This window comes from Amblyomma americanum, chromosome 3, assembly GCF_052857255.1.
Source record: "Amblyomma americanum isolate KBUSLIRL-KWMA chromosome 3, ASM5285725v1, whole genome shotgun sequence".
NCBI lineage: Eukaryota > Metazoa > Arthropoda > Arachnida > Ixodida > Ixodidae > Amblyomma > Amblyomma americanum.
In genome coordinates, this window is record NC_135499.1 from 140,658,444 (window position 1) to 140,676,778 (window position 18,335).

The 18,335-nt window shown below is 50.1% G+C and overlaps 1 protein-coding gene across 5 annotated transcripts in view; it reads right to left on the reverse strand.

Annotated features, from left to right (window-relative positions):
- Positions 1–208: 208 nt before the first annotated feature.
- Positions 209–18,335, reverse strand: part of LOC144125028 (chitin synthase chs-2-like) — a 115,948-nt gene continuing 97,821 nt past the window's right edge. For all 5 annotated transcript variants that reach the window (XM_077658063.1, XM_077658064.1, XM_077658062.1 and 2 more), the window contains 8 exons: positions 16,640–16,754; positions 13,795–14,162; positions 13,073–13,273; positions 12,605–12,999; positions 9,652–9,929; positions 6,565–6,890; positions 2,905–3,591; positions 209–577 (listed from right to left, as the gene is read on the reverse strand). In XM_077658063.1, coding sequence (XP_077514189.1) covers positions 432–577; positions 2,905–3,591; positions 6,565–6,890; positions 9,652–9,929; positions 12,605–12,999; positions 13,073–13,273; positions 13,795–14,162; positions 16,640–16,754 — 2,516 coding nt within the window. In that variant the 3' untranslated portion in view covers positions 209–431. The remainder of the gene's footprint in view (positions 578–2,904; positions 3,592–6,564; positions 6,891–9,651; positions 9,930–12,604; positions 13,000–13,072; positions 13,274–13,794; positions 14,163–16,639; positions 16,755–18,335) is intronic.

An 18,335-nucleotide genomic window follows, 5' to 3' on the forward strand; every position in this document is an offset into this window, starting at 1 on the left:
AGGACTCCCCGCTCAACTAGTGTACCTGGTAATTACAGTAATAGTTTACTACAATGGGTATTCCGTGGCACATAAACTGTCGTTATAAGTGGACTCGACTACACTCAAGAATACCACCCGCGCCGTTGAACGCTAATTACAGCCGGGATTTCATGCGATTGCAACTTCGCCACAGTTCCAATGCATTTATATGTTTCTGACACCACTGTTGGTGCGAAAAATGACATGAGTGCTTTTATTCGACGACCTGCAGAATGGTGTGCACAAACAAATGCACAAAGATGTGTCGATCTGGCGAAGTGCACGGGTTCCGGATGTACCGGAAGCAGTCTGTGCTGCATCCGCTGACACGTCAACGTTTGCGATGTTCATCCGGCTAACGCCTTCTCTCCATACCAGACGTCCCGTCAACCACTCAAGCCCAGTTCCTGTCAGCTGTAAAACGAAAGAGACCGATCTGCCGCTCTCCTTGCACGTCGAGAAACCGCAGCGTCGCTCAGATGACGTTGCACCATAGCGGTCACATCCCGTCGGCTCAAACCGGGCTTCGGGGTGCTCGCGTCCTCTTCAGGAAGTTCTGCGAAAGAGTAAAAAAAAAAAGAATTATTTTCACAACCGCGGCTGCTAACCCTATCGAAAAATACAACGGAATGTCCTGTTGTAAAACAAAATCCTGTCAACCGAAACTTCTGTTGTATACGACAATTTCTGTTGGACAACATACGACTACCTTGTTGTACGACAGACTGGTCTGTTGCGTAGCTATAGTGTCAGCTTAAATTGCAAATACATATGTTACCTTTATTAGTTTGATTACGACAACCGGAGATATGAAGGGGTCCGACAAATTACGCTTAAAATGAAAGTAGAGTTGCCCTCGCGAAGAAATTGCTTGAAGGGACGTCATAACATCACCCCTTTTTGGAGAATGCAATCCAGCTGGTGCACCATGGATGCTTTAAAAATGTGCAAAATGAGTTCAAGCAACATTTGCAATACTAAGGAGAATCTTATCACGGGTAATGTCCTGAACGTTCCTGCAAGGGAGTTGGAATGCTTGCGAATAATTGGCAAGAAAGTTTAAACTACACTTTCTCTCCCTCAAAATGCCCTGAAGAGTTCATTTAGCAAGCCTACTGAACATATACCTTCGAATCGCGATAACGAACTAAGAGGCGACCGAAAATTTGTTCGAATTATCTTTCTGACACATGTAGTGCTGGCGACAATGAAGCAAAACAGTAATTCGAATTAGTAGTGCTGCCGACAATGAAGCGTCAGTTCGAAAAAAGAAAAACAGTAATTCTAATTAAGCGAGCTGGAATCGATGTGATTCAGTTCTGTTCAGTTTATTACCTTACTTGGGGGGAGGCATCAAATTTTTGCTTTGCGCGTTGTTTGTTTCAGACTTTGCGCGTTGCTCCAGAACGCAATATAGACGAATTTGGGATTCATATATGCGCGATAAATAATTCATTACGTTATTTATAGTGAGCGACTTCGGTTTCGGCTTCTGAGCTCCGGGCTGTGCAATGACGTCCTACGCATGGAAGAGCAGCAACCCTGGTCACGTGGGTCCGAAAAGTGACGCACAGACTGCTGCGTCGTCTGCTCTCGTACACATGCTGCTCGGTAAACTTGGTGGGTTCTGCGATATGCTGATAGAAGCCAAGCGCGTCATACAGCGGCCCGGGTTTGACGTGCAGGCAAAGAGCAGAGAGCACGTGACAGGCGCGCTGCTGTATGAAGGCGTTCTCTCCGGTCCGCCGTTTCGGTTCCGCCCATGTGCGGCCACGACGAGAATGGCATTTTCAAAAATCTAAAACCTGAAATGGATATTAACCACAGGGGCCTACAAACCTCTCACTAAACGAGGAGCCTAACTGTTAATAGTTAAAACTATTTAATGTTACCTATAGCCAGCACTGGATTCCTAGAGAAGGCAAGCGTAGCAGGGGGCGGCAGAAAGTTGGTTGGGCGGAGGATATTAGGAAGCTTGCAAGGATACGGTGGTTGCAGCTGGCAAAGGAGAGCGTTCATTGGAGAGACATGGGAGAGGTCTTTGCCTTGCAGTGGGCGTAGTCAGGCTGATGATGATGATGATAGTCAGCCTGCTAGATAACACGTATTAGCTGTAGTCTGATGCACACCACTACTGGCAATTTTAAGAACTTAACAGCCGTACACGTGAAATCTCACACATACACGTGAAGCTCATACGTCATTGAAGGAACATTGAGAACAATTCAAGCTAAATATTGTTCCCAGTTAAAATTGATCCTGGGGCTCTTTCTGGCTTTGTTGACGTTTGACCGTCAGCAAAAGACGAAATAATCGCCGAGAAATTTTGATTTAAAAATCTTCCCGCCAGCCAATTCAAACTCGTGACGTCCTTCCCGAAAAAGGCGGGCTGCCTCAGTTCTGGACTGAACGGCCGTGTAGCGTAGCCTCTGTGATCCGCGTCTTAAAACGGTGTCGTCGCACGCATTTTACTTGCGAAATCGGCCCGTGATGGCGACAACTGTATTTCGTTTTTTTTTTTTTTGCAAACTTCTATTTGTTCTCTGAGCACCTTTATCGCTATAGCGATGTGCCTAGATCGCGAGGAAGAGCATTTAAGGACCCTTTGGAGTTAAAATTTTATCTTTCAAGCATTTGCTAGGCCCAATACTTTGCTCTGGAAGACCTTATATACAGAAGAAGCCCATAACAGGCTTTTTATAGCGACAAATTTCGGTGTCTAAACCCCTTGACAGACCCCCCGCAGGGGTGTTACATGATGGGTATCATTACCCCCTGTGATTGCATAAGGGGTATCATACCCTTTATGTAATAAAAACTCCCCTATATAATTATGTTGGCAACACTGGCACTCGTCACGCTGCAACGAAGGGCGCAACTTACGTTTGGATTCGCCTCTACGAATACTCAGGCTGCGGCCGAGCACGAATTCCAGGTCCACCCTCCTGGGTCCTCGCCACGTTTCGTCATCACCAGCAGCGGTCGGCGGAGGGAGGTCTTCCACGCTTTCTGGCGTCTGGAGTTCCTTGACCACGGACAGGTAAGACGAGTCTTTTGCTCGGGGCTCGGAGGAGTCCAGGATCGAAATGGATGCCAGCACGTGGGAGAAAGTGTGAAAGCGATGGACCATCATGCCAGACACCTGCAGGAGCAGGATGAAGGCGAAGAAGGCGACGAACACCACGCCGATGGGCTCGAGGTGCTGGGTGTGGTAGTTGAACTGGACGAATTCCGTCGCAGGAACGTAGCCTATGCTAACGTTGGCCGCCAGGGGCCAGGTGATGTAAAGGCTGTCCCTGTGGTGTTGAAGGAGTACGATGACGAGAATGTACATGGCGTTGCAGAACAGCACGGTAGAAGCGACGCTGTTGCGCAGCGCGTTCAACTTCTCTTGCAGCTCGTGGACTTTGGAGGCGTCGTTTGCTTGCTCGGGCTGGAGGAACTCCGTGATGAGCGTGTTCCAAAAGCCCTTTTCTTCTGCTTCCAACTCGACGGTGCTGCAATGCCTTAGCGCCGGGTGCGAACGCCACATGGTGTACTCGGATGTCGCTATTGCGCATTGTGGTCCTTCTGCAAGAAGATGAACACGCTATGAGCTCGACAGTCAAAATTAAACTTCGGGTCTTTTACAAGGTGTCAAATCACGACGCGCGGATGCGTGCTTGTCAGCTAGTTTGGTGAAATAAAGCTCCAAAAGTAAGATGGCCGCTGTGAGACGATATCTGTAAAGGTATTGGGATTCATACACGCGTGCACTGCATTGCTGTCGCAAACAGAAACGTCAGCTACGTTTACCAACTGTTTGATCGGGAGGCGCTATTTGAATCACGAGGATTGTCCGACCCCCTACAATGGAGAGAGAGAGCTTCTAAAATTTAATCTGAAGCAAGACTTCGATGTCTGGAAGCAATACTGGACTCGCCATAATGGCAGCGATATCACCACCACGGCCGCTGGATGCAAAGCGAGGTTGTGCGTTGCTTATCAACCGGCCTTGTCACCACACCACCTTCGCGCAGCTGTGGTGGCACCGCGCTTTTTACTCCACCACTGCCCACCGCGGCGACTTTCATTGTTAGCTCCCTTGCAAAATAAACGCTGCCGAAAGAGGGTTTTTTGTGTTCTTGATTCCTCCGCACGTTGTGAAAGGAAAAGGGAAGAGGGGGTGTTGTGCGTGGCACGGTGCTTGCCCAACCCGAAGGCGTCGCTTCCGACCCCCTTTGCAAGTGGGTCGTTCGTCAGCTTTCTTTGTTCGCGTTCCGCGCCGGGACACCTGCTCGCGGTCACGTTCAGAAACGCTCAGCTCGCGCGTGCGGCCGCCTTCAGAGGAGCCGTCAGGCCGCGTGAGAAATATGCGCGATCGGGGCAGCCCGCGCCGTCACCTGCCAGGCCCCATCGGCGATTGACCCTTCAACATCAGACACACGTGTCGGAAGCGTCTAACCAAAACCGTACCACTGTCGCGTTGCACGTTTGGGCCGTTAACTGTGAACCGCTGGGGGAAGCTACAACGTGACGCCCGCATCCGTCCGGCCCATCGCTTCCGTTTCCTGATAAATGTCGAGGCACCTCGGGAACTATCGATTCACATTTCGAGAAAGCGCCATTTACACTACGCGAATTCCTTCGTCGAAGATTTGCTACTTGTCCTGGAGAGCTACGAGTCCGAAGATAATCGCTACCGGATTACATCTTCTCGTGAAGAGGATCAGCTTTACCTAGTGCGGCAGGGGAAGCTCATTTTGATTTGTGTCCTGAAATAAAGTGTTTTACTAATACTAGTTCTGCCATAAACTAGCTGGAATGCATCAACTGCACGTTAGAACTTGCTGCTTGCTCAGGAAGACTTCGAATCTGTGCTGGAAAGGACTTCTTGTGGCTGAAGTTATCGCGCATTCGAGGAAGGAAAGCCGTGTGGCTGCTACCTGCCGAGACTGAGCAGCATTGATACAAGCGCAACGCAGCCACCGTGACGCGTGTTGTGCCACGGCTCGTGAAGGTCGACTGCGTACTTATCAGCTGGTTTGGAAAGAGGAAGTTCCAAAGAATAAATGTGGATCGAACGTGAACGCTTTCTTCGAATAGTACAAGACTTTGTGGTGGCCATGGCGCTTTTTTTCCTTGACTTCGTAACTAGGTGAACTAATTTGATGGTGGGTACCTTGACCGAAGAACATTGTCGCTGCCGGCCGACATTTCACAAAATTCGCTGCCGTTACTGCATAATTCTTTCCTCCGGTGTTCATTCGGCATACACTCGCGACCTAAATAGGTGCATTTCGTCGAGTACAGTTGCATCTTTTTTTAGTCTGTATAGATACCAAGTACGTTTGATTTGTTTAGGTAACTTAGTCATATCTTTACGGTGCAGCCCATGGGCATTACGTCTGCTCTGGCAAATTTTCGAACAAGCGAACTACATGGGTTCCGTATGTTGTTCGAAACAAGATATTTGCTAGCTGAAAACGCAGAAATCTTGTCTCCCTAGAAAGTATACTTTTCGCGTACGCTGCAGGCGAGACAGGCTCTTTACGAGTATACTTTTTAAAGAGCGTTCTCTGCTTATCACCTGGCGCACGGCCTTATCGCTTCTTGCTCTCCTCGCTCGCCAGTTATATAGCTTACGTCATCTCGACGCGCCTAGATTATCAAAATTCCAGTCATGCATGGCTTCGATCTTTGCGATGTAAGCTCGTTATCTGGAGAGTTCGCAGACATGTATTTATAGATCGCGGCCAACAGCCACCTGGCAACCCAATTCCGGCGGCGGCCAAACGAGCTATTGCCGCCGCCGAGTTGCCCTCAGCGACTCAGTGGTCACAAGTTCACCTAACAGACATGTTCGTTTTAATCTGCGCCAGCCTGCCCATCTGTCTGCCGTGTACGCTTGCGTGGCTCCACATGAAGATGCCACTAAGGTAAGGACGGGCTCAAACTGGGGCGATTATCTTCAAAGCTTACTTCGTAACTTCGTTGCCTATACATTTTAAGGAATTCCACGCACCAAGCGTGATTTTTGTTAACATTGTTTACACGCTTACCCTGAGCCTCTTATTTCACGCTGAAAGATCATTCGCTTCCGTCGTCAAAGAAGCAGACAACGCGTCGCAGAGAGCTGCACGCTTTTCGTGCCGCATTCTGCCGTGCACTTGCCGCCCTTTCCGCCGCCGGACCCGTCCTCTATTCTATCTCTTTAACTCCCCTCCCTCAACTCTGTGCAGTGCAGCGAAGGTGTTCTCCAAGAAACAGTTGCACGCCCTGCACACAAATTTTTCACCAACAACCAGAACCACTTACGATGTTTCATCTTTTTCTCCCCGCCAAAAGTATTGCGGCGGGAATCCCATGCAAGACTGCGTAATCTTTCCGTAGAAGCGAGCACACTCCAAACACAAATACGCCTATATGGGAGTAAAAAGGCAGTAAGCTGTCGTCTAGCGCAGTGCTAGAGGACGCCTTACTCCCTTTTTGCTCCTTTGTTTGTTGTGCAGCGTCCTTTGGAGACGATCGGAGACACAAGACAGCCGTCTTAGCAGCACGAACCTGAGTGCGCTGTCCCGCTGGGTTTCAGCTCGGGCTGCCGGCAGCTCTCTTCCACTTCTTCTTCCTCCTCGCTCAAGGCAGGCATCTTGGCCCCGCTCTCCGGCAGCAGGGGCTCGAGGAGGCTGTCGCGAGCGGATTTGTGGTCGCCCCTGGACACTCTGAAGGAGAAGTCCCTGGACGTGGCACCCCTCTGGGACTTTGTGCACCACAGGCAAGTGACGAGGTCGCCGATGCGACAGGATGCGAGTGCCTCGAGTGAGGTCGCCGCTCTACGTTGGCCCGACGGGGACTGGTCCGCTTGCACGGTGTTGGGAGCGGACGTCTCCCTGCGGGATTGTATACGTCATCGCATCACAACGCTTACGCTATTAGAGTCGGTTGTATATTAATGGCGTATTCTAGTCGGCAATCCGCAGCACGTTTTTTTTTTTGCTTCGCGAACAGAAAAGCCTGCTTCGATGGTCGATTAGGATTCAAATCTGCAGTTCTTATCGGCCGATACGGATTTTGCGCCCCTTCACGGATACATGGCTCTGCTCTGGACCTGTGATTGGAATAAGGAAAGAAGTTTTGCTCGATGCACTATACTGCGACGCTACTGGCTTGTTGGCGCTCAAATTTCGTACAGAGGTGGAATGTAGTACTAATTTTCGTTTTATGCCATGTTTGGATCGGGTATGTGTCTGAATCGGTGAGAATTGATCGAAGGTCTGCATCGTACGTGGCGAGTCACGGCTGACATATATGCTTCACAGTGGGGATCACTTATTGCTTGGAATTTTGTAGCTGTAACTTGTGCGTTTCTCAGTAGGCACAGGCCACTACCCACCGCGGGTTCGAGCTTCGCGCGAGCCAAGGGCCCCGATCAGCCGTCACCACACGCACCCTGGGGCACCGCTGCGGCCTCGTTCAACCTCTGCAGAGAGGAGAGCGGCTCGCCGCAAGAAACAGGCCTCCAAGTTCACAAAGGAGACGTTTATTGACGCCGTCCTCCAGCGGTACATACACACACTTAACAGTCACCCCGTCCCGGGGCGCGCTCAGAGCAAGGCTCCGGTGCGCGCTCGGGGCAACAAGAGAAATGCGCGCCGCTAGCACGCCGCTGCAGGAGATTGTCCCCGCGGCAGTGCTGTGATCTCTCTCGTGTCGGCCGTTGGGCCGTTTGCGAGAGAGAGTGGGCAGTCAACGCAAGGTGCGCCTGTCAGAGGTCGTTGGACTCCTGGACAGGCTCGAGCCGCGGCAAATCGAGGACCCACGCTGGCGAGCTCGAGTATGAACTGGTCCGAACGGCAGAGGCCGGCCCGGACGAACAGTAACGTACGCACCTTACGCTGTCTCGGAGGGGTCTCTCTCCCTGGGCCCCGCTCGGACGGTCGCGCGCCGCGCGACCACCCCAAACGGGTCCTGAATTCCCGCCAAAAGTCACCAATGGCAAAGGCCCTTGGGAAGCCGAGGGCGGAGCTGCGGCCGAATGACAGCGATCAGCCACCAGCCGTCTCTCCGCCGCCCTAGGCCGGAGAAAGGGAAAGAGAGCGACGCGGGATGCCGCGCAGACGCCACGGCGGGAATCTAGCAGGCTTCCCACAAACTGAAGGAAATTGCGTTCATGCGTGATGAAGCGGTTACGAGGGGCCTCGAACTTCTGTCCACTTGTAGCTTATTGTACCCAGCCTGCGGTTAACAACGTTGTCTTGGTCTGAGAACTGCCATTTCATCCACAGTTTTTTTCCTCAAACAGCCATTTGCCTCATTTTTTTTGTAGTTGAATGGCACAAAACACAGACGCTGGATTAAATTACACGATCGAATATTGACCAGATACCATCAAAGCCTTGTCTCCCGACCTGTGCAAAAAGGCAGCAACTGGGTAGTATATACCTATACCGCGGCACCGTGCCTTTGAAGCTCATGTTACGCTTCTGGCCCCTCCAGCGGCTTCAGACACCGGGAGTGTCGAAACTAAACCGACGTACATTCTTCGTCAAAAATACGCAAACCAAGGCTGGGGACTGCTTCGTGTTCGCTCGGATACAAGCTCATATCGTATCGCCAGCAATTCGAATCCTCTCTATAGAGTCAGAAAAATCCTCGCCATCAACTCGCAGCTTATATAGAGACCCTGAGGTGACTCAAGAGCCACGCTAAGCATCTTAGACCAACAAAACCGCTGGCCTTTGACAGGGGTTGTACATGGTCGCTCAGCATGAAAGGGAACACGAAAGCGCGTGGCCGCCGAGCTTCGCGAAGCGCTGGCGCCAAAAGCCGGCGAAAATGGCGCATGCGCATTAAAGAGGCTGTGAAGGGGGCTCTAATAAAGTTGCGGCATGCCTGGGATATTGAAGCACGCCGCTTCACGAATAGTGTCCAGCAAGGATTTTTTAAATGCGCTTTGTAGAAGCTGAGTTACCTGTAGTTAAAATTTGAATTTCACCGTCTTCGCGCCTTTTCCTCTCCTCTCGTCACTTTTTGCACGCTGGAAGGTAAGGGCTCCTTCGCCGACCCCCCATCTGGGAGCGGAGCTTACCGACCCGCCGGTGATAAGCGGCTTATTGGCCGCGGCCACGGTAGCTGCCTGCCGTCTGCAAGAATCTAACCAATGGCCACCTCTCAACATGTCTACGCAGATGCGGGGGACGGAGGAGGGTGCGAGCATGCAAAAGTCGCCGGGAAGGGCTCGCCAACTTTGACGCGCGATTGTGGGTCGTCTGCTGCGTGTAGAGGAGTATTATTTGGCTCTGGTTTTCATGGCAACGCAGTGCAGTGATTAAGTGAGTTAATGTGCTCTCCTCGGAAGGCGTTTCAGAGCCCCTTTAAGCTTGGCCGGCCGCTCTTTCCGCGCATGTATACCTGCAATCTAGACAGAAAGGAATAAAAAGGTAGTAAGCTGTCCTCCCCCTTTTATTAAAAAGAGAGAGTGCTAGAGTACAGCTTACCCCCTTCTTTACTCCAATATAGGCGTATTCGTGCTTAGAGTGTGGCGCCGCCAATTGCGGCGGTCACGCGCTGTCGTGTTCCCTTTCATATTCAGCGACCCTGCCGTGCATACGGATCACCACTGGCGGCAGTGTGTAGGAATAGCATACGAACCTGGTTCCCCAGGAGACGACGTTGAGGTTGATGACCGAGTAGAGAGCCAGGATGAGGTACATGGCCGGCACGAGGACGAAGTAGAGCAGGCCGTGCACCAGGCACGCGACCTCCTGCGGGTGCACCAGGGCGGCGAAGACGAACACGAGCGTGGTGCCGACGAAGAAGATGGACGAGGGGGCGGCGATGCCGTCCTCGCGGATTTGCAGCGCCGTGCCCACCACCACGGCTGCCATGAGCAGCGCGTAGGCCGCCGACAGCACCTGGGCCACCAGGATCTGAAAGGGCCAGAGTGAATAGGTTACAATGTATTGATCAGGTCAAGTACTTCAGGTCAATTTATTCCGTGTTAGAAACAGGTACCGGCTTACATATTCAGCGGTGAAGCGAATCAGAATACAGCCAAGGCATGCTAAGTACTAGGCTGGTTAACTAATTTGAGTAGTTAACTTCTGAGATATTACTGCGTCTCCTTGTTTACTGAGGGGCATGTAGCCCACAGCACGTTTCGATTATTTCATTTCATTTCATTTTATTACCTTAAAGGCCCCAAAAGAAGGGTGTTACATAAGGGGTGGCAACAATTAAAAGCGCATATTCACAATAACAGGAAAGTTTTTCGACGAATTACGTGCACTGGGGGGGTTGCTTTGCCTTCAATCTTCTCGAAAGCGCGATGTAACCAGAATTTGTTGGACCACAGCGCCGCGGGTAACTGCATTTTCGAAATTCTAAAATGAATATTTCTTACGGCGCGCTAAGCTCCTCTCAGTGAATCAGCGGACTGAAGGTAATAGTTAAAAAGTTTACTTAATATGATTTAACCATCCTATACTGTTAGCAAGTCTGCTGTATTAAGATGTGCTACACCGCTGACCGGGCTATGGCGAAAAAAGCGCTCTTCTAACTCAAAAAGCCTGTTTTTTAAAAATTGCAGAAAATCTTAGGTGAAACTCATGGCATGTGATGGGTAAAAGGGCTAATACAAAGGCATGAGTATCAATTTTGCACTTAAACTCTATAGTTTTATTCGATAAAATCGTACATCACAAGAAATGGAAAACTTCCATTTTGAGATCTCGCAAAATTGCAAGTTTGGATCCGCGCAGAACGAAAAAAAAAATTTTGTGGAACCTGAATTTTTTTTTTTTCTGTACGCGATCTTTTTTCTGCCATGCTGTACTAAACCTCTTAATGCGTTGGCAGTGTCTGCTATAGCGGAAATGGCGACTACCACCTCGGATATAACTAACTTTAGACCCAGACAGCTCTTGCCGAGAAACCTCTCGCCGTCAATCATTAATATAACTTCCGACTGCCATGGTAGACTCACAGTCCGGTGGGCAGGTTTTGATGAAATCACAAGGTCGCGTTACCGTCACAGCGCTCACGGTACAAGGCGAAGCGTCGCGAGAGGTTTCTCAGGAAGTGCAACCTGAGTCTCACAAGCGCCACCAGTGGCTGTGTTTGAAACAGCCACCTGCCGGGGCAATGACACATCGCTTGACCGCTGCATGCACCACTGCGCCAGTAGTAGGGGTACGAGGGCTCGCCGTGATTTATGAGTGTAACTTATAAAGTGACCAATTTCTCATATATGAGCATTAGATACAACGGAATCGGCAGCAACAGAAAATGCGAACGCATTCAAACGATCCACCGAGGATCGCTTAAGAGATTTTTTTTTTTTTTGGCCTTGGAATTTTGCAGGAAAATAATCGCAAACATCTTTCAAAAAGTTATGCATTCCATGGAGGGCAGTGCAATATGGGAACCTGACGCTAAAACTTTTCCTAGCTTTTTATCGCTCTTTTCTGCTATCGACATGGAAAATTTATACTTCTAGATGGTCAAGTGGACTTGGAAAGCGGTCCGAACTAAAAGTGAAGTGTACGTACATCATATTGTGCGTCCATCCGGGCATCGTGCAGGATGTGGAGGTGCTTGTCAGGGCGAGATGTAGGGACAATAGGATGATTAGCGCTCGATTCAGCCTAAAATTAGCCTATAGGGAGCGGAGGAAACTAGTTAGGAAGAATTACTAAGTAAATTAGTGGTTAGAAATAAAGAGTATATTTTCAGTATTCACGTTAACGTGTTTAGTTGGACTAGTTGATAATGGCTTCCTAAATTCATTTGAGGGGGGGGGGGGAGCTAATTTTCAGATATATTTTTGAACGGAAGTAATATGTTGCATTTTTGAAATGTTGCAAGTAAAAGCAGAATTTCTCTCACTGCTGCAAGCATCGTTCAAATGTGGGATCAAGTCCCGTTACCCTGCTTTTTTGGGGGTTATGTTGATTCATTGGCAATGTAAGAACATAATTGTGCCTCCGAGGTAATGTGTTTATTTTCTACTTCAGAGTTGGGATTTGGTGCCTTCGAAATTCTCGACGACTCAAGACCGACATTAAAAGTTCTGCTTTCTTAAGTTTGGCCGCCGATACCTAATTGTCTTAATACTAGTTGTGCCGAATATAAATTCGTCCGCAATATACACCGCTCCAAACCTGGCATCCAGAATTGAGGCTGCGTATGAAATCACGTGTATTTTATTGGTTTACGGTTTATGGGGGTACAACGTCCCAAAGCGACTCAGGCTATGAGGGACGCCGTAGTGGTGGGCTCCGGAAATTTCGACCACCTGGGGTTCTTTAGCGTGCACTGACATCGCACAGTACACGGGCCTCTAGAATTTCGCCTCCATCGAAATTCGACCTCCGCGGCCGCGATCGAGCCCGCGTCTTTCGGGTCAGCAGCCGAGCTCCATAACCACAGAGCCACCGCGGCCGCCGTATTAATTTATTGATCGATGCCCCTTTAAATCTTGGTTTGTGCTCCCGACGTCATGCGAATACTATACGCGAAGAGGTGTTAACTGAAGCGGACGGGTGTGTTTTAAAGTTTGTGCCAAATGATCGGTGTGGTACACGAAGCAGCTGACGGGCCTGACCTGGACCTTCTGCGAGCAGAGGAAGCAGACGGCGACGAAGGCGACGACCGGCACTGCGTTGTAGGTGAACGCCGTCAGGTTGGACACGTTGAAGCAGTTGACGAAGGCCCCGACCAGCATGAGGAAGATGGTGCCCGGTCCGAGAATGGTGCCCACCATGAGCATCCCCTGGTATGCCATGTAGAAGAGCGAGATGCCGCTGTTGACGCGCGCCGTCCTTCTCGCGTTCAGCAGGATGTCGATGATGTTGGCCATGGTCGAGGGCGTCCAGCGGCGGCGCTGCGTGAAGAACTCCTCGAACGACTCGGGGCAGCGGGTGTACGCGTCCGAGGCAGCGCTGTATTCGACCTGGTAGCCCTGCTTCAACAACAGCGTGCACAACCACCGGTCCTCTCCTGCATTGCAACAACAACGCGTGCAAATTCGGTACCCGCGTGGCGACCGGTAAGCAGCGGCGCTGACACGCACCCTGGTCGTACTGGACGAAGTGCAGGGCTTCCGTAGACTTGGTGCAGTACGTCTTGAGGACGTTGTCGGCCATCAGGGCCTCGCTACGGAACAGGGAGAAGCAGCCGGGACTGCAGAGCACGCAGCCCAGCACGTGCTCGGTGGCCTTCTGCAGCCAGTGGCCCACGGCGTACTCGAACTTCTGGTACCACACCATGGGACCTGCGTTGACGGCAGAACGGACGGCGCCGGTACAAAAAGTATGGTGGGGCAGCCAGAAAAAGAATGTAAACCAATAGGCCCCTGCCTGTGCCACCAAGTATAACAGGCTAAAACGGCGCCGGTATAGCACGAGCACGGCCGTCATTAGCAGGACATGCTCTCGAGGGCACGAAACAATAATCTACAAGCCAAAATTTCGGTTAGAAAAAATGGCGACGCAAAGATAAACCGCCTCCTTACCCCAGATTAACCTAACCTGTCTCTGGCTCTGGCGTGCTCAGAGATCACTGAGTGAAGGTGTTTCCGCTTTTTTTTTTTTGCGTATGTCTATCAGCCGTTGAGTGTATACAGAAACAGGAGCATAACTGCTGCATCACGTTTTCTTAGCGAGGAACGGGCTGTTCGTTTCCCGGTCGCTTCAGCTTTCGACAAGAGCAGGATGTGTCGACCAATTCTAAGATCCTATTTTAGGTGCACCCTATAAATATCTAAATTGAGTTCGACCAAGAATGCCTGCTCACCTGATCCGACTGGATGTATGCGTCCGCAGGCTGCCCCGAGCGCCGGGTTGTTCTTCATGTGGTCCAGGAGGTAGAGCACGGCCTCCGGCCGGAAGCTGATGTCGCCGTCCAGGGCCAAGATGAACGAGTTTTGCTTGCGCAGCTCCCTGCGTCTGGCCTCGAGCCCCGATGCCTCGAGCCGGTGGCCGAGCAGGTAGTACATGTACATGACCTGCGACCAGCGCTTCTTGTTGCGGATGCGGGCACGGTCCTTGAGGTGCACCACGAGCGCGTTGCGTCCCGGCATGGTCCACTCGAGGCGGCCACCGTACGGCGTGTCCAGCACGCGCGGAGGCCCCAGGCAGATGTCATTCAGTCCGTACACGCTGCTGCTCGGGGCAACCGGGTGGGAAATGGAGGGGGAAATACGACGATTTTTTTTTTACGGCGCAAGGGCAGCTTTGGCCAAAGAGTGTCATGGCACAAGGTGAGGTCAAAGACCCATTTCCAAAGAGTTTCATTCCAGAAAAGGCGAGAACCAGACCACGGGAAAACTTTCACCGGTGGGTACCCGGTAGCACTGGGGATCGAACCCCGCAACTCCCGCATGCGAGGCGGATGCTCGAACCACTAGGCCACAGCTGTGGAGCAGAAATGAATATGATACCGTTTCATGCATTTCACTGCGAAGGCGCAGCGAGTCAGCCGATATGAGGGAATAATAATGTTCGCCTGGCAGCTGTAACACGGCTCTCACACGGTATGCAGAGGAAAGTTCCACAACTTTCCAAACTCTCGTCGTTGAAGAAAAAAGTGGAAGTGTACGGGTGTGGTACCTGTACGTACAAATTCGTCCCCCTATCAGGCTCCTTGTACTACTTCGTTTGTCCTGTTTGCCTGCCATCTATTGTTTCGTGCGCGGAAATATTTTAGTTAGGCCTCCCTGAGTGAACTAATCCGAGCATCTAGAGCGAGGCGCAGTTAATCAGAAAATGAGAGGTCGAGCGAGGTTAATTCGACGTGCCAACGGCCTCGTTTGCTTACAGATAAGAGTTCATTTCCAAATTGATTTTGCTAGCAAATTGAGTTCATTTCATAATCCCTAGAATTAATTTCTCGCCAGACACATACGTTTGCGACAATAGCCGAGAAAATGAATTTTGCCTAACGAGAGCAGCTTTTCGCAGTTTCCTGGCCGTTTCACCACTCGTGTAAACGCTGAGCATTATTTCTAGGGCGAAAGAACTACTTAAAACGGCTCCAACCAAAAATCTTTCGTGACGACTCGGAGTTACTCGGGTAAGTTCGGGTTAGTTCGGAACAGCATCGCGCAAGCTACATCCAACGGAAGGAAACTCGGGTAAGGTAGAAAGAGCGTCGCGGAAGCTGTAGCCAATGAGACAGTAACCTTGAGCGTGACCTCAGCACCTTTTGCGCCTTTCAAATAAGGGTCGCTTTCACACGTCTACTCGGTTTAACTTCGTTAAAACCCTACCACTTTTTTTTCTTATTTTTATCATTCAACAAAATGCGAATCCCCTGCCGAGATTTCACTACACGCCATTCGCATATGCTATACAGGCCCAAAGCTAAGCTGCTTCGCCGACATTGTAGTAGTCAGGCCAAACAGTGCACGGGGATAGCAGTAACAGTGGCACGAATGAAGATTCATGAAGACGAAAGAGGAGAAATAAGCAACTTTGAAATATGTAAGACATCGCAAATTCAAAAGAATCAAGTATGTGCGTTCCTAAGCGGCAAACGAAACGAACAAGCCTTCAGAACACGACTGAACGCCCAACGCATCCTCACTGAACGAGGCACTATACTGTATACAACTGCTTCAGCACCGTGCGCTATTAGCGACTAATTAGCGACGACCCTCGAGCGCTGCATGCGAGAGCGGCCATCTGGGATAACTTTGCTTTTTAGTTTTACCGGGGCACGAGGGAGAGGAGGAAGCGGAGACGGAGCATGCAGTCTCGTCTGCACTGCTGCCGAGCGCTTCGCTTCACCCCGGCCGCCCCAGCGCCGACGCGGGGGGTGCGGGCGAACCGGCGTGGGACTGTCGCGCCGTCGTCCCCGCTTTTATGCTGCTGCTTCAGTCTCGCACACCGATAGCTGGCGTCTGCTTGAGCTACCAGCTGTTCACATAGCGCTGTCATCGTCTGGCCGAACAAAGCTTTAGAATGTGCACTGCCGTCAGTGTGGAGCCATTTTGCCATAGAAACGCCTGCCTCTTATTTTAGTGTCGGGGTTAAAGAACAACGGTTACAAATGTCAAAGGGTTTTAACTTGGCCCGGTTAGCATAATGCTCTGTCAGACCGTTGCCGCGCTGGTCCCCGCTTTATGACGTTAACAAATGCAAGGAAAATTGACCGAATGCTTCCTTGCAGATGCTGCACGGAGAAAACAAACCCTGGACGAGTGGTTCCTTAGCACACCCCAGCGCGTAGAAAAGACCTTTCGGGTGCATCGAATTATTTTTGGTCTATTAAATTGAGATTAGCGTACTTATGACCGCTAAGTGAGAAGCATTTAAGTCGATTCCGTATATGATTCCACGCTGAGTGAAGCATTGATAACTTTCGGAGATTGCGAACAGTACAGTGGGAACTAAAGTTAAAAAAGAAGAATGCAAAACGAATCACAGCTCATGTGACCATATCGATGACATGAAGGTAAAAACTGACCTTGTTAGAAAAGTACGATGGTGTCAACTTTGTATTGCCTACTCAAGAACATTGTCCGCTCAAGAACATTAATAGTGGTTACGCTTGCGGGCTGTTATTGAAACAAGACGTCCGGCCGGCAGCCCTTTTCTCTTGCGGTCTAATCAGTTGTAGAGTCGTGTTGAACACTCACCAAGCAGCTTCATTCACCGTTTCGATGAGAACATGGACGTAGTCGTTGAGCACGCGACCTTTTCGGCCCGATGAGTCTTGGCCGTCTTTGAAGGCGTCGTCAAAAATTATGTGAGCTGAGAAAAGAAAGAAACGATAAACTTTTTTTTTTTCGTCGTATAGTTCAACCTCTGGTGCTTTGTATTCTTCTGAGTAGGACACCCCAACTGCACACGATCGCTTTCTCTCATGTGCTATTTGCCGAGGTACTACCCAGTCCAAAAACACAACAGAAACGTTTCTGTCGTCACAACAGATTTTCGGTAATGTATGTAACCGAAAGCCTGTAGTAACAACATAATTTTGTGCAGTTACTACAGAAAAGTACTACAGAACTACAGGCTACAAAAAAGTTTCTGTCGTCACGACAAATTTTCCGTAATGTTCTTGATTGTATTGATTGATTTTCAATGTTTGGTTCCGTAGTACTGTCCAGAGGTCCATGTACTGTGCGACGTCAGTGCACGTTAGAGAGCCCCAGGTGTTGGAAATTTCCGGAGCCCTCCACTACGGCGTCCCTTTGGAACGTTAAACCCCCATATACCATAAATCATCTGTAGTACTGCAAAGTACTACGGAAAAATACTACAGGACAACTGAGAAATCTGTTGCTACCACAGAACTACAAAACATTTTGTATTTTTGACAGGTTTTCTTCAGATGCTCAGCGGAAAAACGGCTTTAAACTACCTTTGATTTTAATCATGTCCTATTCTGGCGACGCCAAAACACATTGGATTGCGATCCTGTATGTACCGAGTTGGCACAAGCTTCATTCGAATGACGCAGCCATCTAGAGTGTGAACGCGAAACGCTAAGGCGCCCGTGTGTTGTGCGATGTCAGTGCACGTTAAAGATCCCCAGGTGGTCGAAATTATTCCGGAGCCCTCCACTACGGCCCCTCTTTCTTCCTTTCTTCTTTCACCCCTCTATTCCTTCCCTTACGGCGCGGTTCAGGTGTCCAACGATATATGAGACAGATACTGCGCCATTTCTTTCCCCCAAAATCAATTATTAAAGTTTTGACAATATGTCACCGAATTCACAATGTTGCAAGCCATCGATACAAATACCCACGAATTGTCTGGCGGACTTATTTGAGCCTGCTCGCGAGCGCGCCAATTTAGTGGAGTGGCGAGAAGACTGTCGTGCGGAGCAATGTGGTCCCGAACGTGTCTTGTCCTAGGCTGACCGCGAACGTCCGGATCTTCATCGTGAAAAGAACGCTTTAAGCACGGAGAAAAATATAATGAATTTCAACCGGGAGCAGGATCTTCGACGTCGTCACTGCATCGCTGACAATATGTGCGGAGACAGACTAATGCATCAAAGGTAGATGTGCCATTGAGCCAGAAATTTATTTTTTAAAGCTATCTCAACATTTCATGCAGTGAACGGTGGTCGGGAATTTTCAAGCTTGAAAAATGAAAATTGTTTTTTGTGTGTGTGTGTGTGTGGGGGGGGGGGGGGGAAGGAAATGACGCAGTAACTGTCTCACTTATCTCGGTGGGCACCCGAACCACGCCGTAAGGGAAGGGATAAAGGAGGGAGTGAAATAAGAAAGGAAGAAAGAGGTGCCGTAATGGGGGCTCCTGAGTAATTTCGACCACCTGAGGATTTTGGACGTGCACACAGTCCGTTAATCATTTTGAGATGCT